The sequence below is a fragment of the Physeter macrocephalus genome, chromosome 5 (assembly GCF_002837175.3).
Source record: "Physeter macrocephalus isolate SW-GA chromosome 5, ASM283717v5, whole genome shotgun sequence".
Classification (NCBI taxonomy): domain Eukaryota; kingdom Metazoa; phylum Chordata; class Mammalia; order Artiodactyla; family Physeteridae; genus Physeter; species Physeter macrocephalus.
Window position 1 is genome coordinate 77,891,055 of NC_041218.1, and position 26,551 is coordinate 77,917,605.

General features: G+C 40.2%; 2 protein-coding genes across 10 annotated transcripts in view; one reads left to right on the top strand and one right to left on the bottom strand.

Moving 5' to 3' along the window:
• Positions 1-26,551, top strand: part of MALSU1 (mitochondrial assembly of ribosomal large subunit 1) — a 115,596-nt gene that overhangs the window by 16,136 nt on the left and 72,909 nt on the right. The window contains exons 4-6 of one of the 7 annotated variants that reach the window (XM_024130548.2): positions 1,211-1,398; positions 4,166-4,225; positions 17,029-18,918. In XM_024130548.2, coding sequence (XP_023986316.1) covers positions 1,211-1,394 — 184 coding nt within the window. In that variant the 3' untranslated portion in view covers positions 1,395-1,398; positions 4,166-4,225; positions 17,029-18,918. Of the gene's footprint in view, positions 1-1,210; positions 1,399-4,165; positions 4,226-6,123; positions 6,213-16,175; positions 16,321-17,028; positions 18,919-24,075; positions 24,168-26,323; positions 26,413-26,551 lie in introns of those variants that run through there. The other 6 variants (XM_028490109.2, XM_028490106.2, XM_028490108.2 and 3 more) reach the window with 6 other exon arrangements.
• The window catches only part of IGF2BP3 (insulin like growth factor 2 mRNA binding protein 3), a 140,686-nt gene continuing 120,422 nt past the window's right edge, over positions 6,288-26,551 (bottom strand). The window contains exons 8-15 of one of the 3 annotated variants that reach the window (XM_024130539.3): positions 26,277-26,399; positions 24,014-24,149; positions 22,140-22,265; positions 13,622-13,738; positions 10,435-10,509; positions 7,499-7,630; positions 6,714-6,827; positions 6,288-6,424 (exon numbers count right to left, since the gene is read on the bottom strand). In XM_024130539.3, the coding sequence (XP_023986307.1) occupies positions 6,326-6,424; positions 6,714-6,827; positions 7,499-7,630; positions 10,435-10,509; positions 13,622-13,738; positions 22,140-22,265; positions 24,014-24,149; positions 26,277-26,399 (922 nt within the window). In that variant the 3' untranslated portion in view covers positions 6,288-6,325. Of the gene's footprint in view, positions 6,425-6,713; positions 6,828-7,445; positions 7,631-10,434; positions 10,510-13,621; positions 13,739-22,139; positions 22,266-24,013; positions 24,150-26,276; positions 26,400-26,551 lie in introns of those variants that run through there. The other 2 variants (XM_024130546.3, XM_024130547.2) reach the window with 2 other exon arrangements.

The following is a 26,551-nucleotide window of genomic DNA, read 5'->3' on the forward strand; positions in this document are numbered from 1 at the left end:
GGGTACACATAACCTTGGCCTTAAATAACTCCGATAAGGTGAAGGGTATTCTAGGCACAGGGAAGGACAAGAGCAGAGGACTAGAATTTTGAAAAGATTTAACACATTTGGGTATTAATACATACATAGTTTCAAAGTATTTCCCCAAAAGATAGTTAATACAAAGGGAAAAACAGTAACTGAAGAACTGTGAAAGGTCTGAGATTTTATCTTACGGGTAAGCTAACAAGTTAGTCAAGGTTTGATGAAGCACAGTTTGTTGCTCAGCAGTAGCCAGCGTCAAGCACCATTTTTGCACCAGGGTCCCTGAGCAACACCTGAACAGATGACACCTGCACACAAAGTTCTAAGAGAAGAACCCTGAGATTAGGGTATCTACATCTTTTATAATGGGCAGGAAGCAGGCCTGCATTTGCTCTGGTGGAAAACACTTTTTCGGCCAAGGCTGTATGTCAGGGTTTCTCAGCCTTGCCACTATTAACATTTTTGGCCAGGTAATTCGGGTGCGGAGGAATATCCTGTGCACTGTAGGATGTTCTTCTCCTCTCCACGCCCCCAACTGTGAAAATCAAAAATGTCCCTTATTGAAAACCACTGCTGTAAGCATACTTGCGCTTTGATCCAGAGGGAGACAGTAGTTCTGAGAATATTTGCCAACATCCTTAAAAATATAGTCCAGAACAAAAGCCTGTCAGTGCTTTGCTCACAGGCTGTGCAGAAATGTGATGATACCCTTGGAGGACTGTCTCCCAAGCGAACCCCATCATGAGTAATGTTACATATTGATATCATATACCTCCTGTATGATGCACTGAGAAAAGCACAGCATCACTTCTGTGGTATTTTTGCTGGATGGTGTCCACAATTTGCATTTCTAACAAGTGCTCAGGTAATGCTAATCTGGGGTTCACACTTTTGAGAACCACTGTTCTGTCACAGGTTTATGAGATCACAAGGGTAAAAGCAAATGAACTGCTTCTTCATTGGAAGTCTTATCTGTCCTTGATAGGCAGCATGGTGATTCATTTGATGCTTCCAGAAACCAGAGAAACCTATGAATTAGAGAAATTATTGGAACTTCCACTCGACACGTACATGCCATGGCCTACTACATTGTGAAAATGTACAAACACCTGAAATGTAAAAGTGAGCCTCAGGTTAACATCGAAGGGAAGGACACTGATGACTGGCTCAGTGTGGGCTTTGGCAGCATGGTGATTCATTTGATGCTTCCAGAAACCAGAGAAACCTATGAATTAGAGAAATTATGGACCCTTCATTCTTATGATGACCAGTTAACTCAGATAGCACCTGAGACCTTACCTGAAGACTTCATTCTTGGAATAGAAGCTGACACTTCATCTCTGGCTCCTGTGGAGTTTAAATGTGAATAAAATGGTATGAACTGCTTTAGTCATTTCAGATTTGGATTGAGTCACTTAATAACTCCTAAACCCTGCCTAGCTGGTTGTTGTCAAAACAAGTCTTATCCATGGACACTAATCCTAACTGACATGGAAATTGTAGGTAAGTGAGCTAATTCTCACACTGTGAATCAGTACATTCAAACTAAAATTAATATATTGTCTTTGTTCCTGAGATCGCAGCAGGATTTCCTGGAAGTTGCATTGGCCCCTGTGTTTTACTTGCACTCTCTGCTCAGTTTATTTTTATTTTATTTTTTGCTGACAAAGCAAGAGACTTTATTGGGAAGGGGCACCCAGGTGGAAAGCAGGAGGGTAAAGGAACCCAGGAGGACTGCTCCATCCACCACATGGCTCACAGTCTCGTGTTTTATGGGAATGGGGTTAGTTTCTGGGTTGTCTCTGGCCAATCATTCTGACTCGGGGTCCTTCCTGGTGGTGCACGCATTGCTCAGCCAAGGTGGATTCCAGTGAGAAAGATTCTGGGAGGTTGGCAGGACATATAGACTGAAGTCTCCTCTCTCCTTTTGACCTTTCCTGAATTCTTCCAGTTGGTAGTAGCTTGTTAGTTCTGCATTCCTTACCAGGACCTCCTGTTTAAGATAACAACTCATGCAAGTGGTTACTATGTTGCCTGGCCAGGGCAGGCAGTTTAAGTGTTTCCCCTAACAACTCCTCCCTGAGAGACTTCATACTCAAGATAATTCTTGGGAATTGGAGTGGAGGTCTCTTTCTTCTGTAACTACTTCCTGATGAGAGTTGGTGTAGCCCTGCCTAGTAGAGTAGAAGTCTCTCTCTACCTGATCTAAATTGAGGTATTCTGTGCCCGAAACTGGCATTCATCCTTGTAGTAACAGCAGTTTAGCTGAAACTGTTGGACCCTGTGGGGGATGAACCTTGTAAGCAGTTGAAACAGACAAGGGCCAAACAGGAGGCCTAACAGGATGGTCATCACCAGGCCCAGAAAAGGCAGGCAAAATTTGGGGTGAGGGCTGCAGGGTGTGTGACTTTCTTCTGATCGATTGGTAGTGAGGTAATAGGACAGTGCTCCAGGAATCTTGCACTCAGCCTGAAGTTACCATCCTCCACCTGGGTGGGGGCCTTAGTTCCTGCAGAACTCAAAGATATTGTTATGCATCACCAGGACCCTGCCCCAGGGCTGTACCACTACTTGACAGCTCCTCCCCTGTTTTTGCATCCCCTCCCTTCCCTGATTAGCAACTGTTTGAATCTGCCCTTTGGAACTCAGGGAAGGTCAAGGAGGCTGAGTGAAGCCTGTATCCTACAAACAAGAAACAGGGGACACAGCAAGGATTTGTACTCTGGAGCCCCCCAGAGTCCTGCCCAGTTCCAGTTCAGGGAACTGGGCGACAACAGTGCTGGCCACTTCCTGCTACAGTACGGCATCGTCCTGCCTCAATTTGGAGAATAGACAGACACTGGATTGGAAATATTTCTGATTCCCGATTCCTGGATCTGAGTCTTGTATGATTAAAATCTTAATCCCTTGGTCTGCCATTTTGGTGTGACACAATCCGAAGTAGCTGGAGGAGTGACAACGGGATTTTAATAGGCAAAATAAACGTCATTTCTTTTCAGGAGAATAAGCCTGAAACAGGCTGGACCTGGTGCTTTGGGGAGACTTGTAGCCAGGTAGCCAATTGTCTATAGTTTTATTGAGGTAGGTTTTAACTTTTAATGTGGTATCCACACATAGATAACAGGTGCTATTGGTCATCAAACATGATTCTTTTTGTTAATGTATGATGTAAAGCAATTCCGTTGTCTAAAAATGTAATAGCTACAAGAGGAGACCTTTAAAAAGTAAGGTTGCAGCTGCCAGCAGACGTTATTTTGAGAACGGCTGGTGGCATCCAAGTCTGACACAGCTCAGAAAACTCAAGTTCTTAGCAATACAAGGACTTGCCTGAAATCACATCCACAGTGTCATCTAGTTATTTCTTGGATGTCTAAACCATAGCTACTCCATTTTGAGTCTTAATTGTTGACTCTTAATTGTAATATTCCCCTTCATAGTCAAAGCAGATGTCACCATTAATGATGTTTGTTAGTGTTTCTCTAGGTACGAGAAGATGCAAGAATCTGGGCCCACAAAATCTTCTCCTGAAAATATCTATCTATCTATCTATCTGAAGGCCTGTTCTGCCAGTTTTTCCCAGAGCACAGAGTGCCTCATTCCTGTTCTCTGCTCTGAACTCCTTTTCAGGGGGTGTTGAAGGTCAGCAGCTGCAGCGGCTCGTGATTTAATCTTTGTAGAGGCAGACAGCAAGTGCCTATGGCGAGTGCCAATTTCCAGTCAGCAGGGCCCCTCATGGTCATAAATTTGACCATGGTTTGGGGGGCATTTCATGACCATTTCATCCACAGTGCTAGGAATGCTCATTCCCAGGACTAGCAAAGTGTTTTCCAAGTTTAAGTTTAAATCTTATTCTGTAGAATAGTAAAGGCCAAAATTTTTTTTTTAATATAGCAGAAAACATAACCACCCCACTGGTCCTGTAACGTAAAACCTTTGGTTCTCAGTTCATATGCAACAGTATTATCTAGGTTCACAGTAAGGACATTGGTAGATACTGGTGCCTACCTTGAGATTGACGTAGCATTACTAAAAATACACTTTGACCAAATTCAGGACATTCACATTAATTTGAAAAGCCAAAAATAAAACATACTGCACAGCAGGCTGCACCTGATAATGAAACACTTTATTCTGCATCAAGGTATCTGGAAAACGAAGCTGCATTTGGGGCACGTTACAGATGAGGAATGATCCATATGTGGTGAGTACAAAACTCAATTACAACAGAATTATTTCCTAGTATTACCAGATACTCCATTACCAATGCTTAATTGAAAGTAAAACATGATTTGCCACACTAGAAGGCTAGAAGTGAAACATGACAGAATTTAAACAGGCAGATATAAATGTAGCACCTATCTGTATTTAAAAAAAAAAAAGTTGGAAAAATCAAATACTGAGGAAGAGCTCTGGCCTTAAGCACATTTTACCCAAAATCCAACCAGAAAGCCAGTCCATTAACTTTTTTTTTTAAAGCAATTCATTGTATGGAAGAAAATGATGAATGCTAGATGAATTCAGTGACAAAAAGGGCACTTTTTGGCTAAAACTACAAAATAAACTGATTTTCTGAAAACATTTAGGAAAACATTTCAAGTCATTTTCAAAATGTTTAAATGATAGTGATCTTCAGAAAAACTTACCTAGTCTGTAGAAATTCATCTTGAAATACAAATGAAGCAAAATGATTTAAGGGTTATTATATACGCCCTTCAGATCAGTATAATATGACGACTGTGATCATTTAATGAACAAAAGAAACACAATTCTGAGAGCAGTGTGGCCTTGGAGACCACCCACACCCACATAACTGTACATACCAGGCTTTGCCATCAAGTTAGGGAATGGGCGAATGCGTTCAGTATCAAAGGTCAAATGTATTATATCACAGTCATTCAAATTATATTCCAAAAGTTGTTCTTGTATTTTTCTACCTTTTGACTTATTTTCAAATAACTGGTTGCAGAGAATACAGAAATCCTGCTGCAATTTATGTAATATTCTAGGTGGCCTTTCATTCTTCTTGATTTATCATTGCTTAAAATCTTCAAAATAGCTTAGTGTGAGGCTCATGACAGTGCCTGGCACGGGGAGATGTAGCCTTTTTATTGCCTTTAAACACTGTCACACCGTCTGACTGGTCTTCACAAAGCAATTCTTTTGGGGTCTGCTCCAAGCATAGACCAACTGGTCTGAAATATATTGGCAAACTAAGCATCCTGTAAGGCAAGCTGAAGCTTTCTTCTTGCCAATCAATTTAAAGTTCACAGGAGCTGCATGTCTCCATAGATACACTTGCTTTAGGTAGTGATAGTCAAAAGCACAAAGCATTTATGCATTCAATCACATAGCCAAACAAAAAAACCCTAAGTCTCCTGAAGCCATTTATTAAAACTAGCCGTTCCAAAACCTCCTGCAGCCACTTTGCTGTTAGTACCATCAAAAACTTCCCTACCATAAACAAAAAAATAAATGGTATTTGCTGCTCTCCAAATATAGGCACTGCTCCATATCACTGAACATTTACTGGATTTTCCAACTAATAACTGTCAAAAGCCTCAAAAAACCTGAAATTAATTTTCCAGCTTTACTGTCACCAGCCAGAAGTAAAATTTTTTCTCAGTTATTTGCCTGTTAGCTAATTTTATTTTTTAAAAAACAGTTGGACTTATCTTTATAAAGTATATAAAATTTTCAGAAAAAAACAAAACAATTTTGCTTTCATTGCATTACTGAATACCTGAGGTAGTTGAGTAAAAATGCACATTTAATACCCCTGCCAACACCATTCAGCACTTCCCTTAGGTTATTTGTGTTAGTGTTAGATAAAACTGAGAACAGTTTTTCTATGCTAATAGCTTAACATTTAAGTTCCTGTAATAATTCTATTCTGATCCAATTTTAACAATTGGACATAGGAGCAATCTATTTTTGTTTGATGAATTTAGTAAATGCACCGTTAAGCCAATTTCTGGCATTATGGGGGAATGAATATTAAGAAAAATTAGAATATTTGTTATACTGAGAATACAACAAAAGGGAAGTGCAGAGCTCCTCTCTTTCCCTCCCTCACCCCCTAATTTTTTTCTTTTTTTAAAGCTGGGTGTCATACATTTCAGAGAGCATAAAGTATACATTCTCACAGAGACAGGAGTTCGAAAGTTGCCTGGTCCTCAGAAACAACCGGCTAGGTAAAAACTTGTGCATGTGATTCTGGATAGGGGTTCAGCGCCCGTCTGTTGGTTAAGCAATCTGTCTTTGGTTTGGCATCTGCCTCTGTGGTGGGCTGTCTCCTGAGCCTTCACTTCCGTCTTGACTGAGGTGGTCCACTTTGCAGAGCTTTCTGCTGTTGGTGCTGCTTTACCTGAGTCAGAATTTCCTGAATTTTTCTCTGGGCAACCTGCAGTAGGAGAGAGCTTTGAAATTTCTACCTGATCAAGTATGACCAAAAGTTAATTTACTCTTCCATTTCAACAACTTCAAATTGAAATTTATTTGAAGATTAAAGATACATACTTATTAGTTTCCTAGCAGAGTCTCTGAAATCAACTGCTAAAAGGGGGATTAAAAGTGTTAAGCACCAAGCAGCCTGAAATATTTATATGACATGGGGACACGCATGGGAGGAGGACCACTCAGGAAGAAGAAAGAAGCAGAAGAGCTCACTTATCACACCAGAGCCCACTTGCCTGGCAAGCATAGAAGTGACCAGTTATTTTGACGACCACTTGGTCATTCTCATCAGGCGTCTGGTCACGAGGAACAACAACTTCTGCGCTTGACAAATTCTGGAGCTCATTCACCTGAAGGAGATAAATACATATCATGTTAAGTGGAGTTCTTTTCTTTTTTTTTTTTTTTAAATTACCATTTCCTATGTGTCAAAATACTGAGCTTTGGCTTTACATTTATAATCTCATCTAATAATAATAATTCTATCCATTTATTAGTATTAGCCTTAGTGAAAGAAACTGACTTGCCCACAGTTGCATAAGTTAATGACAAAACCAGATTCAACCCCCTGAAAATCTGATTCCAAAATACACACTTTCAATCACTTCAGAATTGTAAATAGCTTTGAAAATGTCTTAGAAGTTTTATGTGTTAGAAACTGGAAACCATTTGCTTTTTTCAGTTATAGAGGTATCAGTTATAAATATTTTAAAGTTCTTTTCATGTCATTAAGTGTTTGCACAATAAAAGTAAAAAGCTGATGTATATCAACAGAAAATGCAAAATGCCCCTTATAAGTATGAGACAGTTCTCCCATACAAAGTGGTCTGAAAGAGAGGCACTGCTTTCACTGGTAGCTGACACCAACACTCAGGAGGAACAAAAGGCAATCTTCTCCAAACCTTGGCCCAGACGGTCCTGCTTTTTATAAGTTAGCCAAAATTTAGGGACTTGGAACTCCTAAGTACCTTTCAACGCTTTCCCTTTCATACCACTGCACAGGTTTTGCTGAAGTACTTGCCGTTTTGCCTCCTTTTCCAATAACTCTGCCAGCAGCAAAGGATGGCACTCTGATGTGAGCTTCAAGTTTCACCTCTTCTTTAGGACTAACAAAGTTTTCTTCTTTAATTTTTCCATAAATTCTTCCCTGAGCCTACAGATGAGAACATATCTCATCAGTGTCATTCATGTAGGAAACGCAAAAAGGTCCATTAACTTTAAAGATGGCCCGGATCCACTGGAACAGACCTTTGCAGTGATACATCTGCATTTGATAGATTGTGGAACGTTGCACAAGAGGTGGAAAAGTAAGGAAGTCCTAGAAAAGGTTGACAACAATAATAACTATACATCACAGATGAGGCAATTGAATGACTGATGAAATAAGATTAAACCATATACTTTTGACAAAAACGGTTAAAGGCAATAAGTTAGCAGTTAGCCTAACTAAAATAAATTTTTGCAAATGACCATTTGCTCTCCAGTCTTGAAAGGTAAAACCTCTCCTGCTGGCAATAAGTAACTGCATTTTTCTTGAGTAAAAGGGACTGCAGAGGAACTACAGAGCCACCTATGCGAGGCTCACAAGAAGCCAAGCCGATGTCTAAATGGGCCAGCCAGGAATTTTCTAGTTAAACATTTCTTCATCTTAGCCAGATGGTTTCTACTTTGACTAAGGCTACAAAATCAAGTTAACATACACATCTGACAGTTATAGTCAAACATATCCTGTCACTTGCTGCATACAACTAGAAGTTATACATAATAAATCTCTCCTATTATGTACAACCATTAATTTGCTCTGGTATACACCAAAGAAAAAGAAGTGAGAGTTGGTTTCATCTGACAAGCTGCCACAGCAGAGAACAAAAACAAAAGTACCGAACACGTTTTCATTGGTGCAGAAATGATAAGCTCATTTTAGGGGGTTACAGCAAAAAAAAAAAAAAAAAACACACAACCCATCTTAGTACCCTATCTTCCATTCATCCTCAAAGTCTCAGGCCACAGATGTAGCTATCAACACAGTCAAAGGATGCAATGGATATACATTGTCCTCTGAAACAAGCTCTTGAATTCACAAGAAAAAATATGGGTTAGGAGGCTTACTATTACTTAGATGTCTAAAATAAAATAATTTATTTGTAATTATCACTGATCACATAAATGACATTTAAGCATTATAGCTTTTCTTAAATGTCCCATTTAAGACAACTGAACAACACAGGCATAGGAGGATACAGGGAAACAAACTGAATTCCCTGGCATATAAGCATTATGAAAATTCCAAGATGGTTATTAATTCCATTTATAGAATAATAAGACCATAATTGATGTTTGTATTTATCTTTTAGTATTTCAAACTAAAAGTGACTGGCTCCGTAAGTCTAGGATAGGAAGCAATTTTCAGCATCTCTGAGTTTTGATCTGAACTGCCTGGACCACAAGGCTGGTATAAGTAAATTTCTTGACCCAAGTTTGAGGCTAGCCAACTGTACCCCACATCTCAAAGCACCTCCTTTTGTTTCCTGTTCTTCCTGTAAATGAAGTGAAAAAAGCTTCAGCTTTTTAGTGAAAAATGGCCCATGGAAAAATAGAGGTCAAAGAAAGTGATGGTTTAAAAGGAGGGAAGAAGTGGGCACTTGTTAACTTAGCCACATTTTAGAGCTAAGAGAAGTAAGGCTTAAGGTTAAAGAGTTATCCTGGGGCTTCCCTGGTGGCACAGTGGTTGAGAGCCCGCCTGCCGATGCAGGGGACACGGGTTCGTGCCCCAGTCCGGGAAGATCCCACATGCCGGTCCGTGCCCCAGCCCGGGAAGATCCCACATGCCGCGGAGCGGCTGGGCCCGTGAGCCATGGCCGCTGAGCCTGCGCGTCCGGAGTCTGTGCTCCGCAACGGGAGAGGCCACAACAGCGAGAGGCACGCGTACCGCAAAAACAACAAAAAAAAAAAGAGTTATCCTGTTAACACAGACGGGTTTTGGATAAATTGCACTGAATTGAGTAGCTGCTTTTACCTGTAACAAACAAGACACCCTACTGAGTTTTATGAGAGAAATCACATACTCAAAGGTATATATTTGTGAATTTGAGGATCTGGCAGGGTCTTTGTCTGATTCATCCCAAGTCTGCTCAGCACCACCAGCAGCACATTTATGTTGTACTTCCTATGTGTCAGGCACTATTCTAAGCAATTCATATATTGTTTAAACCTTAGAACCTTGTTTAAACTTTGTGGGTGTTTTTAACCCCAATTTTATAGATGAGGAACTAGGCGGAGAAAGGTTAAGTAACTCGCCCAAGGTCACACCACTGGTAAATGGTAAAGCTGGGATTTGAACCAGCAGCCTGGCTACCAAGTCTCTGCTCTTCATCACCCTGCTACACCGCCTCTCAGGACACAGTGGGAGGCATTCCAGCCCCAAAGGCCCCAAACCCCAGTATGACCAATGGTTCACACCAGGACAAAAGCTGTAGGAGTTCCTGCCATTTCTACATCTAAAATTCAAAAGATTAGAGTGGCTCGTTGACTGACTGTGGACAAGGGCTAACAGTTAACCCAAGGGTAAGAGCAAACGGGGACATTTTAATTCAAGGTTGAGGCCTCTCTAGGACAAGAGGAAAAACTTGAGAATAGCAAGGCATATGAATCAGACTTGTAAATGTCAGTCTTAAGGTCTCACCTTCACATACGCTAACAGGGCACTGAGCAAATTCTCCTTTGGGAGATAGGCAAAACAACCATTACAGAACTCTCAAAATTAAACAAAGGCTTTGGTTTATTTTTAAAGTGTAATTTGTGGTATGTTTCTACTCTGTTCTTAGTCTTAGAAATTTCCATTGAGAGATTCTTTCTACTGAATATTAGATTTCTTTACAGGAGAAGCCAGGTTATGGAGTTTCTGAAAAGAAGACATCCATTCATTTGTTACCTGTGCACACACTCCAGAGCACATACCTTGAACTGAGCCTCCGGTGGCCCAGTGATAATCACCATCCTCACTTTAGCATCTGGTGCTTCAGCTGGAGCGATCTGTAACAGACCCAGTAACGGGTTACGACACTTTCAGGTGCCACTAATAGAAATGTTACACCAACCAGCCTGTCATTTGCACATAACTTACTGAAATGTAGAATGAAAGCCTTCTGGAAGGTAGTTACAAAGAGGCAGTGATTAATGTGGATTCATTAGTTATGGCTCCTGCCATATACTGTGTTACTTACACTGTGTCTGGCCCTAATGTAAAAGTCCAGATGCAACCTCTACCTAACCTTCACTATTTCCTGATGAGGTACTGCCTCATGGAGAGGCCGAAGGCTGGAGAAGGTGAGTCACCTGGCCCATGATCACACAGGCCAGTGGAGCTGGAGGGAGAGCTGGGTCTGGCTCCACCGTCACATTCCTCGTCACTACACCGGTGGGTGCTCAACGGGTGGTCCCTGGCCCACACGCATCACAACACCCTGGGCCTCCTGTATGTGCAAGAAACTGCTAGGTTCCCCAGTCTAAGGCTATTGGTACATTCCCCCAAAGTACACTCGCTGGAGTAACATATGGAATAAACTAACATTAATTTGGCAGAAGGAAAGTAAACTCAGACTTTTCTATTTTGGCAGAGCGTGTGAAATCACACAAAAAGCCTGGGCTAGGGAAATGTTGCAGAGACTGCTGAAGGGAGAGGAAACCAGTATTCCCCTAGTAAGAAAGGATTTGGGGAGTTGGCTGGTAGGAATTGTTTTAAAAGAAAAAATTTTGCTAGCTATTTGCTGTGCAAGAAGCAATTCCCTATAGTAAATAATGAGAACAGGGAGCAAAAAATACAATAAAAGCCATCCCAACTACGACTCATTATGATCACTGTCAATTACTTACAGTCTAATAGGCCCTTCCCCACACGTTCATAATCAAAACAATGTTTTTTACTTTTAATAGGCTCATGCTTTCTCCCTCCCTCAAAATAAAGCTAACATTTCTGTTACTTAGACCCAAATTAATACTATTCCTACTTTATGCTGGGCACTAATTTTGAGTCTGTAAAACAAGCCAATAATTACTTCCTTTTAGACCACACTCAGGATTATTCACAGGAAACCCCAAAAAGAAGGTATCATTCTTCATCTTTCTGACTAAGGTTTCGTTTTTTAAAAAAGGATCTTTGTCAACACTGGTGATAGAGGGCTGGGGCTGAGGGCATTCGTACACTGAGGTTAGCAGTACAAATTGCTACAATCTCTCAAAAGCCTGAAAAATGCACATGCCCTGTGACTCACCAAATCCACTTCTGTAGACTTACATTAAAGGATAAGGTTATATATGACAATTTGACCAAAAGAACTTTGTCTACCCCTGTGCAGGATAAATTAGGAACAATCTTAATGTCCAGTAAGTTAACACAAATGATTATGATTTGGTAATACCAAATATATGCCTATTAAAGTAAGTACATATATGGAAATTTACATTATGGAAATGTAGCGAAGTGTTAGGAGTGCTGATGAATCTTTCAGATTATGCATGTTTCAGACTTTTTGGAAACAAAAATATTTTAACCTCATCATAAAATCTCCATTAAAGCCAGAAAGAAAAAGAGCCGAATGTCTAAATACCCAATTCTTCTTGTTCATGAAATGTTCGTTGCAGTTTTTCCAAAACAAAGCTGCTAGGTTCTTTTTGCATGTGTGAGCATGTTTTAAAGATTAACTCAGTAATCAGGAAACTAACAGGATAGTAAAGTTAGTTCACCCCTTGGTCTTTTATCATGTCTTTTCCTTTACCCATTTATTTATTTTGGATGCATTTTCTGCTCACGTATTTTGTTATCTTTTGCTACAAGAGAGAATATGAGGGCTTTCCTGTGTGTTTTGCTTTTTTATTAACTGTGTAGTTTACATACAGTAAAGCTCACTCCTTTGGTAACAAATACATAGTTGTAAATACCACCACAATCAACATAAAAACAGCTTCTGTCACTCAAAATTTCCTCATGCTGCCTTTGTTTTCAACCCCTCCACCTCCAACTCCTAGCAACCACTGATTTTTTTCCCTCAATTTCCATAGTTCTGTCTTTTCCAGAATTTTCATATAAGTGGGATCATACAGTATGTGGCCTTTTGAGTCTTCTTTCTCTTAGCATAATACATGTGATTCACTCAAGTTGTTGTATGTATAGATAGTTCCCTCTTTTTTACGCTAAGTAATATTTATTATATAGATGGGCCACAGTTTATGCATTTACCAGCTGAGGAACATTTCCTTCTTCCCCACTTCCCAGTTATAAATAAAGATACTATAAACATTTGAGTGCAGTGTGGTTTTTTTGGTACTATATTCAAATTAAAAACTTCATTAAATATTTATAAAATTGGACTTCCCTGGTGGCACAGTGGTTAAGAAACCGCCTGCTAATGCAGGGGACACAGGTCCAAGCCCTGGTCCGGGAAGATCCCACATGCCGCGGAGCAACTAAGCATGTGCACCACAACTACTGAGCCTGCGCTACTGAGCCCGTGTGCTGCAACTACTGAAGCCCGCGCGCCTGGAGCCTGTGCTCCGCAACAAGAGAAGCCACTGCAATGAGAAGCCCGCCCGCGCACCGCAACGAAAAGTAGCCCCTGCGTGCTGCAACTAGAGAAAGCCTGTGCGCAGCAACGAAGACCCGACGCAGCCAAAAATAAAAAAATTATTTTTATATATATTTATAAAATATAACCAAAATAAACCCCCCAATAGACTGATGTTTTCCTGAAGAAAGCTATGACTTTCTCAAGCCTTTGTCAATTTGTATATTCCTTAAAAGGACCACAGCCTTGACTGTTCGAGCGCTAAATAGCGTCATTTGGGAGTGTGAGGGACCAAAGCCACGCCCAGGGAAGATAAGCTAGAAGGAATATGTATCCAGGAGTGCGGTGGGGCAGAACCACCATTCTAACGCTAAACTGCCTACCTGCAGACTACTTTTTCTGGAGAGAGAATTTAACTTACCTTGTTTAAGCTAGTGTTGGGAGTTTCCTGTCACACATTTATGTAGTAACCCCAGTATAGACTTGCCACATTCAGTTCAAATTACAGAGTGGCAGGAAGACTCACATTTCTGTAACCTGCTGTCCTTAAAGCACCCGGAGAGCCACCGCTGGCAGAACAGTACCTTAATAGAAGCTCCTGCGAAGCGAGAAAGCTGTTTGATGTGTTGCCCCTGCTTGCCGATGATGGCGCCGACAGACAGGGCTGGGATAAACAGGTGAACAGTCTCTGTTTCTGACTGCTGTCGAAAAAGAAAGACAGGACATGCGTGCTTACTGGATACAAATCAGGCTGCACCGCTGGTATAGGGATAGGGGCGTTCTCATACTGTTAGAAATATCAGGATAGTTTTAGGAAGAACCACCACAGTACGTTGATAAGAGTTTACCTAACAGGTCGAGAAGATCTCACATTCATCCTGAAAGTGTTAGCATTTAAAACATCACTTTTCTCTGTACAATTTTTCCTCAAGTTTACAGATTTAAAACAAATTTTGTGCCACTTAATATTGGTCCACCAAATGACACCACCACTCTTACCACCCAAAACCTCCTAGTGGCAGTAACAGCTCCCTCGTCTCCCTGTGAGCTCAGCGCGGAGGCAGAGAGCACGGAGCCCTGAGCACCAGGGACCTCCAGAGGGAGCCTGATGCTCAGCCGCAGGAGCCGTTCCACTTACTTGTCCCTCCACACACCCTTAGCAGAAGGCTGTTCCACGTGACGTGCTTTACGCACACTATTTGGTAGGAATTTTTTCTAAGTCTTTAGTTTCCTTCCTCTGAAGCAAAGTTTTTTTTTTTTTTTTTTTTTTTTAATAAACAAAAACACTAGTAATAACAGAAGGCTGGTCTGGTTCTTTAAATAAAAGGAAAACCTTTTGCCAATTTACCAATTACAAACATGGAATGAGAAAAAAGGAGAGGATACCACACAAGACAAAACCAAGATAGAACAATGTCAATAAATCTGAACATGTCCACGACTTGTCTAGAATTACCAAAATCGATCAGAAAAACTTACATTGACCAAATAACTGTTAACCCTGCAGTCAACTAGTTACCTAAATAAAGTGCCAAGCCCAAACAGATTTGATTTTTTGTTTTCAAGCCAAACAGGAAGAATGACAAAAACCCAGTGAAAAGGAAAATAGGAAACAAGAAAAGGACAGGCAGACATGTTTCATGGAGGAAAGTGTATAAAATAAGACAAATTAATAAACGGGAGCCTACTGCAAATGACATGTTCTCATTTGCTTTTTTACTTTAATACACCTTGGATATCTTCCTGTGTCATTCCTATGTCCCCACCTCCTTCTATGAACTGTATTCCTTCAGAGGGAGACACAACAGCGGATTGATCTCATCCCTGTTATGTATGTGTATAGTTTTCTACTGTCAACTAACGCATGTAATGCTGCAATCAAATCTTTGTACAAAAAAATTGTGTGCCCTTGTACAAATACCTCTACTGCATAAATTCTTAGCACTACTGAGTCAAAGGGCCTGAACATTTAAAACTGATAAATATTATCGAATTATCATACAGAAAGGTTCCCACTCAGTCCACACAGAATGATGGAATTCCAGTTAAGACATTCATGGAACATTTGAATGCTACCTTTGTGTTTTTTATGAGTAGTGGAAGATGGGTAAAAAGCATGCTGAGGTAAAAACTCAGGCTTAAGAGGAAGATAACTATGAGCAGGGGGCAGGTGTACATAGCAATCCTTTGTGGTGAGAGTTTGTGAGTCTCCTCTGTGTAAGCTGCTGTGCATTTACACCTCACAACTGATCCAACTGATAGAAACTAAGAGCATTCCCATTTTAAAGATGAGAAAACCGAGCCAGAGATTACTTGCACGTGGTCATATAATGACTGGTGTTGGAGCCAAGATCCAAACCTGGGCTTCTCTATCTCCTAAGCCATGTTCACAAAAAATAAGTATATACCCCAATTCCAACAGGTATGGGTGTACTTTGCAATATACATAGACCTGCAGGAATGACTGTTAAGAAAAATGTCCAGTAGAGCTCTCAGGGAAGTGCTCCTTCCCTGGTTGTATCACTCTTCTCTCCATCTGTGTTGGTTTGACTTCTATGAGTCAAAAAAATTTGTTATGTGTAGGTGGTAAAAGCTTAAGCCTTTGATCATCAACATGCCGAAAGGGGCATCAGAGACAGTCCACGAACATTTTTCTTTATTTTGAAGAATAAGGAAAACTAAAGATTAAGAATGATGTAAAGTACTAAATGTAAAATATAGCTAGCTAGTGGGAAGCAGCCGCATAGCACAGGGAGATCAGCTCGGTGCTTTGTGACCACCTAGAGGGGTGATAGAGAGGGTGGGAGACGCAAGAGGGAAGAGATATGGGAACATATGTATATGTATAACTGATTCACTTTGTTGTAAAGCAGAAACTAACACACCACTGTAAAGCAATTATACTCCAATAAAGATGTTAAAAACAAAATGATGTAAAGAAGGGCAAAAGGTACGAACTTCCAGTTATAATAAGTCCTAGGGATGTAACGTACAGCATGGTGACTACAGTTAATACTGTATCGCACATTTTAAAGTTGCTAAGAGTAGATCTTTAAAGTTCTCATCACACTTAAGAAAATTTTTGTAACTGTACAGTGGTGTTAACTAACTATACTTACTGTGGTGATCATTTTGCAGTCTATACAAATATTGGATCACCTGAAAATGTTGTACATCAATTATACCTCAATTTAAAAATTTACCAAAAGAGATGCATTTAATTGAATCACCAAAAAAGAGAAGGACAAGATGCTCTACTAGAACAAGGAAAAGAAATCAACAGGTTTGTTGTCTCACCTGCAATACATACATCTTAAGCATGTGTAAGACACTTTTAACTGAAACTTAAGGGTTTCAATGTTTGTTTCCACTATGAGAATAAAATAACCACATCACAGAAAAGTTGTCCAAAAAAAATCCCCAATTCCTTCATCTTTCCCTGAGTTATTTTGCTATATCTGAGGATGCTATTTTAAAGACCTTTAGAAAGTTTGGTTTCCAATTTTTCACCAGTTTGTCTAACGCTGCAATCAAATCTTTAAACATAAATCTTGTGCCCCTGTACAAATAATTCTAAGGTTTTATGTAATAAAAATGCTAGATCAGAGCATGAACATTTAAAATTGATATTTCCAAATTCTCATGCTAATTTATCTTAGGGTGAATAAATGTGTAAAAGACGGGGAAGTCATTTTGGTTCGAAACATGCCTTTCACACTTACAGATATTAAGCAGTGTGTGATTCTAGACCCCATGTCTCATTTCCCACACATAAAAATCATTTGAACTCTGCTCTTCTAAGTCTCTTCCTTTATCTGTAACCACACCCCACCATGTACCTCCTTATTTCCTATACAAGTTAATCTAAAATTCAACTCCAGAAAATATTCTTGACAAAAACTATTGTACATTTTGTTTCTTCAGCATCTGTATAAATAGATGTGCATACTATACTCTTTACAGCTTGGTATATCTTTGGTATGTTTCCTAGGATGCTGTAACACACTGCAGGCCTTAATACAGCTGTCAGTCTAATGAAGATTCCTTTGGGGCTCTATAAGCAGTCTCGGGACACACGTATCAGAAGAGGTTTTGCTTTCCCACTGAACTCTTGACTGTGGATATTTGTGAAAGAGGCCTATCCGGCACAGCTTGGCCAAGTCAACTTCTACTGCTATTCATCAGCGAAGAACCAAATGGAAATACTGAAGAATGAAATAATTTTAAGTCATAAGAACAACGCCTCTCTTTTGAAAGCGCTGTACCTCACAGCCTGCTAGGGTGTTATGCAATTACCACATACCATTTATTCCAGAGGGACACTTTAAGGCCTCTCTTATTTTAATAACCGGACAGAAATGAATTAATGCGGACACTGCCCATAAACTGTGCTCAATGTTAGTATCAATTTATTTTGTCATTCTGGTCCTTATATTAAAACTGGTATGTTAATCTGAACCAAATTTTTAAAGTAAAGATAGGATCTGTTTTATCTCACTGAAAACATCCATGTAATGTTCTTCCGAATAGTAAACTTTTTGTTAGGGAGGTGGGAGGAGTCAAGGGGCTAGCAGTAATAAAGACCTAAGGATCAGACTAAATCTAATGTGTAACTCACCAAGGTCTGCCCCATTGTATTTTGTCATGACTATATGATTATTTGCTTTCTGGGCCATGTTCCAGAAATATTTTATGCTGCTTACAAAATATACAAAATCTAGAAAGATAAGACAAAGGAGGTGAAGAAATAAGAGCATAGGGACCTCAAAAGAAAAGATAAAACCAGAAATGCTTTTATTATACAAATTTGGCTCTAAGCTTCCTAGCAGCTAATTAAAGAAAAAAATTAGTTACATGGTTTACCACATCTTGAGAAAAACTATTTGTTTAGTAACTACTTTTCCTGGGACTGACCCCAGAGAGCAACTTCTGAATGTCCTCAGAGGACTAATGTAACAGGCATCATCCTCAGAGCAAAAGTCCCAGAGCCTCACAAATGTGGCCTGAGCACGTCTCCGCCTAGAAGATACCGAGGACCATAGCTAAGAGAAAAGCTCACGGGCAGAAAGTGTGTTGTAGTCTCAAAGGTTGAACAAAAGCAAAATCATCTTTCTGATACAGTCATGGATAAGAGGCTATAGATGCTTTTGTTTTACTGAATTTTGGGAGGTGGGGTAGGAGGTAACAAATCCAATATGGAGATTAAGAGTGAATTTAAAAGTTGAGTGAAGATTTGGAAAAGGAATGGTGGACAGTAGAGAAGGGCTAAAAGGACCAAACTATAATAGAAAGAAGGGGCAAAGACATAAAGAAAGCATCAGTATGCAGACAGAAAAAAGTTCCACACTGGGAGGTTAGAGGAAAGTAAATGAAGCATGCCAAGAGGCGGTGTCCTGGACTGACAGACAGCAGTGTGTACTATTGGTAATAGCACCTTAATGAAAAGGTGACTCATCAGGTGTCTGAAGCCTGATGAAGACGTTTCTGAATGCCACCCAAATCCCTTTGTTCCAGTTCCATATCCACCAAGCACATCCCTGACCATAAATTTCTTTTCAAGGAAACTTTCCTCTGGGAATATAAGGCACCTCGCATAAACATCCTGTCTACTGGACAGTCATTAAACTGGCCCATTCTTACCTGGGATTCTGTGTAGTAAGCCATGTTTTCAGGATTAGAACACCCAGATAAACAGATAACTTTTACATATAAAATAAGAAGCCAGAACAATGGGTTATGATAAGTCTCTTTTACCTGTGAATCTAAGAGTCTGAGATGAGCTTAAAAAAAAAAAAACGCATCAGCATTACCCTATAGCGTTACACATTCTTTGCATGTAAGTTAATGTTCAGCTGCATTATCCTGAACCCTTCTTCCTAAACTTTCAGAGGTGAAAGACATTCAGGTCACAAGCTGTTTCCCAGTGGATTTCTGCCAGATGCCTATTGGCAAAACTTCCTTTGGACTTCTTGGCAGACCCTACGCTATAGCTTGAAATAACAGAAGAACAAAGCTGCTCAACTGAAAGTTTGCATAACTGGTGAAGTCTGCCAATGAGTAATTCCTAATCATCTATCATAAGGAAATACAAGAATGAGCAAACAGTAAGGTTAAGTGTATTTACTTTGTGGGGAACAGAATCTAAGACATCACAAAGGCATGGCGACACGCATGCCAGCCAACAAGACCAGCCCTCCAGGAATCTGGAAGAATGCCAGTGTCTCCCTTTGGCTTGTAAAATACATACTCCTGGGGGTTTTTTTGTTTTAATGGATTTTGGTCTGGAACTGAAATGGGGTTTACTCAACTTCATGACCTGAACAGAATATTTAAGTTTAAAAAAAAAGCAAAGAAAGTTTCTCCCTATAACTAAGTAACCAAGACCTCTCAGAGATAATAAATATATGCAACGAGTTATTTACTTTGAAGTTGTTTACTAACAAAAGAGCTGCACCCACAGTAAGAAATCCTAAACAGTAGGACTACAAGACTCCATGAGAGTCATTTGATCTAAAAATCCCTTTCAAATTATATTTTGTTTCTTAAAGAGCACTTCAAACTAGGTAAGACCTAAGAAGAAGTGTTCACCTTTCTTGCCTCTTCCATAAGCAGCCAAGTTAGCAATTTTCAGATTACACTATTGTTCTAGAGACTTGGGGAGACGCCGAAGACGCTATCAGAGTTATGGAGACAACGGTGCCTGAACTAACGTCTCCCAACCCCAACGCAAGCTGCCAAGACCATCCAGCTATGGAGGTTGTGTGTGCGATGCCAATTCCAGCCCTTACTCTGCTCACTAGCTGCCAAATGCCTCTTCCCTACTGTTTGAGCATTTCTGAAAGGAGCATTTCCTGTCATTTATAAACTTGAAGTTTGCCAGTGAAGTACTGCGTAAGCCAGCTGCCAGGCAGGAAGTAGAGACTTTTGTCTGTTGGAAGAACCAACTCTTTGGCTCTATGGGAAAAATCAACCTGGCAGGTTTCAGGAAGAAGAGTATGTTTTAGGAGGAGGAATGGGCAAAATTCTGGACTAGAACAGCGACAAGGGATTTATCCAAAGACAGGATGCATCAATTCTACTTTCATGTTACAAAGCAGAAGTGAGAAAACACGTGTAGAAAAAGAAATGAAACTCTAAAAGAGGAAGCAATACATGAAAATAGTCTTTGAACCATTTAGTCATCAAAACCTACTCCTTGCCAGGCAATATATATTTAAAGTAAAAGCAGAGATTTGCTGCTAACCTACAGGAATCAAGGATAAAGAGACTATCTTAGTGAGTAACCTGACTTCTCTGTGAGAGCTTCTGCAGAACAGTAAGCTTCTCATCAGCAGCTGTAAATGCAATGGAGGAGTATCATAGAGTGCCGAGGGCAAACACCTGCCAACCTTTAATTCTCTAACCCAGTTTTTAAATACAGGCATACCTCAGAGACATTGCAGGTTCTGTTCCAGACCACTGCATTAAAGCGAGTATCACAATAAAGTGAGTCGCACAAATTTTTTTGTTTCCCAGTGCATATAAATTATGTTTATACTGTATATAACTAAGTGTGCAGTAGCATTATGTCTAAAACGTACAAACCTAATTTAAAATAATGCTATTGGGAAAATGGCACCAATAGATTTGCTCAATGCAGAAACAAAATCGAACTCTGTAAAAACTAGTAATGTTTGACCTGAAAGAGAGTCCTTAGAGATAATTCATTTATCTTGGTTTCTTCACTGCGTGGGTAAGAAAAGAAACCCAGAGCAAAGAAGAGGAGACTAACACAAGCAGGGCTGGCTCTTCTCTCTTTCCACCCCTCCCCTTTAGCACCAAGGTACAAACACGTCAGCCACTTCACATCACCTTTAGCTGCGGTGCACAGCTTTATAAAACACATCATCAATCTATTCACGCTTGATATGAAATTCTGATGTCTATCTTTAGATTAATGGGCTTTGTTACATGGTTTTTAGGCCCAAAGAGGTTTGAAGTGGCAGATTAGGGGCAGGGGAAGATGCAAACGTCGCCGACAGCAAAGGCAGAAACACACACACTGCAAGACCATGGCAAAAGCTAAGCACACCTGACAGCCTGGTAGCTTCAAGAACAGGCAAAGGAAATTCTCCTTCTCATAGGGATAAAACATGAACAATCTCAGCGATCTGTGTTCTCTGTAGAACTCCAGTCGCATTTTACTCTACATGTATTCTAGGCACTGAGAGAATGGGGTCCCCCACCTTTTCTCCCTGGACATTTCCCTAAATTTGGTGTAGCAGGTACCACTCACAACTTTATGTGATACGAGAGCCAAACAGGAAGGGAGAGATGTAAAAACAAATTCAAGAAGGAAGATCCTAGAATGTTAATTTTATTTCACATGATTGTCCACCTCCAGTTATTATTGTTGATGCAAATGAATTGTGCACTTCTTTCAAAAAAAATTATTGTATACAGTGTCTTCTAGGCTGCATTTATTTTCATACTATCACCGGTCTCCTATTTCTGACCTCAGGAAAAATGCTACTCTTAAAAAGCAAATATAAAAATAAGGATTATTTCTTAATAAACCACCTGTTTACAAAACAAATAAAAGCTGTTTAATGTTTGCACACAAACACACACATGCACAACAGATTTGTGGGCACGACTGCCTGAGCTGTTGAATAAGTACAAACATTCAAAGTGGAAAACGTGTCTAGTCTTTACTGACCTTTCAAAGCAATAAACTTTCAGGTGAAGTTCAAGATTGAAGGAAGCCTTTTAAAAATCCTTTCCTTCAACATTTAAAAATAACTAACCTCTTTCCCCCTCCTCAAAGTCTCAAACTTTTCCTTTGATATCTGAAAACATACATTAACAACCCTACCACTCAAGAACTTCAAAAGAAATAACTCACGGGTCTACTCTACAAAGATAAGAAGGTTCTAGTGACAAGAATTGAAAAGCCTGTGCTGGCTCCTAACTGATGAGAGATCACATGGGGACCAGGTTTTACATTAAGATTTTTCCCAATTAGCATTTAATGTCACACTACTCGAGGGCAACAAAGTCTGACTGTGTCCCTTTGACTTCATCCCCCTCAACCATAAAGAAAGCCAAGGCACATTGTCTTACCTCAAACTGTGGGTAAGGAGGAGTCATAGCTGAAGGGGGCCCTGAGGTGGGAGGTGGCATCCCTGAAGTGGGTGGGAACAGACCCAAGGCATTCAGATTTAATCCAGGAATTAAATGTGCTTGAAGCTGCAATGGTAAAAAGGTCCCTTCATTTTACAATTACAAGATCAAGTGTAAGTGAGCATTTATATGTGATAATATCCAGACTGTGACCTCGTTTTATGACTCAAATTTTAGAACAAAGCAGATGTTCCATGTGATTATACTTGAGTATGTAGGTTATGTCTGTTTATAATTCTTGATATTTTAAAATCCATGTGCTGTCTGCCTCCTCTTTGACCCGAAGCCATGCTAGGTTCCTCAAAGCAGGGAACACAGCTTTCTTGCCTTTACGACCAGCTCACAGCGCTCAGACATATATGTAATCTGTACACTCTGGGCACACAGTAAATAGAGACTGAAAATCTTGCATTAATTGAAGAAACAAGCAAACAAGATTTGTTCATTGAAGAGCAAACCAGATAGCGGATATTAAGAGATCTTTACGCCATGGAAACAATTCGGCAGTCATGAGTCTAAAGACCGAAAACAGGGGCTTCCCTGGTGGCGCAGTGGTTGCGCGTCCGCCTGCCGATGCAGGGGAACCGGGTTCGCGCCCCGGTCTGGGAGGATCCCACATGCCGCGGAGCGGCTGGGCCCGTCCCGTGAACCATGGCCGCTGAGCCTGTGCGTCTGGAGCCTGTGCTCCGCAACGGGAGAGGCCACAACAAAGGGAGGCCCGCATACCACAAAAAAAAAAAAAAAAAAAAAAAGACCCAAAACAAAATCAAGCCCTTTGGAAATCAGGTCCCATCCCCATGTCTTCTACAATCAAACCTATCTTTGGAATGGATCCAGGAGCCAGAAATGGGATTTTGTTTTGGCTTAATTTGATAAGGGTTAAGGTGGGGACTACAGAGTTCAGACTTGAGCACACTCAAGAATCTTTTTTAAAGGCCTCTGGGGCTGAATTTACCCCCAGGCGACTCTGAAACATTTGGATGAGCAGTGATAATGTGAAGGAAGGTAGGTAGGCAGCAGTCATGTGGGGGTAAAATGATTAGCATTCCAGGCTCTTCTCACAAAGGTAATATCATTTTTACATTTTCCCTTCTTTTAGGTGTAATGTTTCAGATGACAGGCCCAACTGAGGAACTGTTTTTTAATCATTTACTTGAAAATTCAAGACAGACTTTGGAAACGCCGCATTTTCTGCACCATTCCATCCATTAAGGAATGTCAGCAATGCACTTGCACTACATAGATTATTTTGTCATTTGAATTCTGTTATCTCCAAGGTTTATGAGTAACCAAATTTTAAATTTGTATTCATAACAGTAGCTTTTATATGCACTGTATCTATTATAATCCTAATAAGCATGCCATGTAGGCAGTAGCCCCATTTTACAGATGAGGAAACTGGTGCTCACAGAGACCAAATAAGTTGTCCAAGAGAATAGAGGTACAGCTAATAAATGGTTGAGCTGGGATTCAAACCCAGTTCACAGACCTCTAAAGCCCACATTCCTATAATATTATCATCTCCCTCCACCTCACATGGTATGGGAGAGATTAACCGTTTTAAGGGAGGTATTAGCCTTACCTCACAGGTAAGGAAGCTAAGGCTCAAAGTTGGCTAAAATCACAGAGATAGCCAAGCCTGACGTCAAAGTCTGCGTCTTCCCAACTATCCCACGGCACTCACCGTGGTGCTAAAAATCAATTAGAAACCACATCTAACAATGACACCATTAAAGGAATCAATATTAATGCAATTGAAAACATCTTCTGATTGTTCATCAAAATAAAGACATTTCCTTCATATTAAAACTAACATTCATGGAAGCAATATCATTTTCATAAGACTCCCTGATTTTCTTCATTATCTCTTCCTCAGCTTTGGCACATGTTTCCACACTGCCTTTAACCGTGATGGTGCGCTCTGGATTGTACAGCGTCAGTTCCTGCAACCTGCAGATTGAAACAGAGGGGAAAGAAAAAGACTGGAAATTATAGGAGGAAGACAGTTAATAATAGTCCAGCCTCAGATAGCAATTAAAACCCAACTGTGGAGGCTGGCAATATGTAAAAGTGGGTGGTTAGACATGATGAAAAATGAGTACGCCCCAAAAGACATGATTCCAAGAACTGTAAAACTGCATGAGAGAAGAAAATACTGCCCCTCCCACCTTCTCAATAAACATCGCTGAGTGTACACAGTTCGATTAAGTCCGTGTTTTAAATAGAGTGCACTTCTTGACCACTTAAGGTGAACTATTTTCACAATTTAACAGTGAAATGTAAAGAAAATGATCAGAGGAATCTACAGTTTTTGTGGAAACCAAGAACTAAATGAACATAACCTTTAATAAGTATGTTCCTAGTCTGCACTAACCAATTCGAGGTGTTAACTGGCATTCTCATGCAATTGCATGTTCTGGGTCACCAAGCAAGGAATAAGCACGGAAATATTCCAAAAGGGCAAGCCAGAATTCACGTGTCTAAACTTATTTTTGACAGTAATTTTAGAATTTAGATTGACGTAGGCTTCAGGAAATAATACAAATCAATCCATTTTGACTAAATTTTACAAATAGTCCCTCAATGACCATTTAGACAACTAAAAAGTTAGACTGCAACAGCAATATTCAGAAACTCCCTGCTTAACTCAGCTCCTGTTGAAGTTTCAAAATCCATTCAGGTGACATCTGAGACCACCTAAGGCCTGAGCCAGTCAACAGCCTTTAATGGAAATCAGTGGGAGATACTTACCATGGAAATAAGACTAAATATACGGATGGAAAGGATATAGAATATTGAGACAGCTCCCCTTCATATTCCTAGGGTTAAAATTCTCATTTTCACTACTAGCAAAATGTCTCAAGCTAGACTTGAGCCAGATGAATAGGATATTTTTCCTTAACTTCTTCCTAAACTCGCTAAAAATACAGACATCTACACAATGAAGATGATTCATCTTAGACTACTTAAACAAGTGTATGTGTCATCTCCAGGCTCAACCCACCTCTCCCCTGCCAAGCATTTTCTGTTACAATTTTTAAAATAGCTGCTTCCAGAATAGATTTTAAGATTATTTTCTGTTAAAACCCTCCCCTTTCTGAGCATAAAATTCAAGACAGGGTAGGATCATTTGTTATTTTTACCACTTTGCGGTTTTTCCTTTCTTTCCCGTAAAGCACAACTCTCACACTTCCTTTCCACCCCCTTCTTTGAAAACTCCTTACTACGTGAACATATTGCCCCAGTCTTTCTCTACTATTCTTTGACTTTTTGGGGTATTCTGAAGGAAATGAAGCAAAGTCACCCTCAGAAGACAAAGGGCCTTTCCATATAGTTTCAAAGCATTCATGGCCCTAGACATGGGGGCCAGCCTCCAAATCCCCACGCCCCAGGGATGGGCAGTCTCCTCCCACACTAACTAGAGCAAACGTGTCAACAGCAATAGAAAAATGGTAAAGAGTGTGACTTCTGAGGCTATGTTATAAGACACTGCCGCTTCCGTCTTGCTCTTTCCTAGCTCATTCACTCTGAGGGAAGAGAGCTGCCATGTCTTTAAGACACGCAAACAGCCCTGTGGAGAGGCCCAGGAGGTGAGGAGCTGAGACCTCACGCCAAGAGCCGGCATCAACTTCTCAGCAACATCAAAAGATCCCCAAACAGAACCGCCCAGTCAGGCTGTTCCTGAATTGCTGACCCACAGAAACTAGGTCAGCAGTCAGTGCTTACCCTTGTCGTCAGCGGTCCAGTGTTGGGATAATTTGTTACACAGCAATGCATAATACACTGGGTTATATATTCCAACTTTGGGAGTATATGACAGAAAACCTGACCAAGACTTAAGCTAGCAAATATGAATGTAAAGTATTTAGTGCATCCTGCCTTTTTAGTGGGAACAGATAATGCTTTCACTATGAGTTAGAAACAGATAGCAGGCAGTAGACTCAGTTTTAGAAATGAAGTATAAGTATGGTGGTACAGGCCAGCTCCAAGAGTTGTAAAATGCTTAATATATAACCTACAGCTTGGAAACGGTGTGTGAAAGTTTTCTGATTCAAAAGCAAGCAAGCCAGCACTTACGGAGATATTGTGATTTTAGTGTCTGTGTCTTGCTCAATTTTTTTAAGGTTTCTTCCTTCCTTACCAATAAGACGTCCTACAAAGTTATTATGGGCTAAAATCTTCAAGGGAATCTCTTCTGTGCTGTAAAGAAAGAAGAAAACAAACAACAAAAAGGCCATCAAATCAGGGTAAGTAAACCTACCGTAGGGTAAAAAGACAATATTCATTCATTAAACATTTACTTCCTACCTACCATATAGGAAGAATTCTGCTACGTAGAGTTTAAAGCTTGC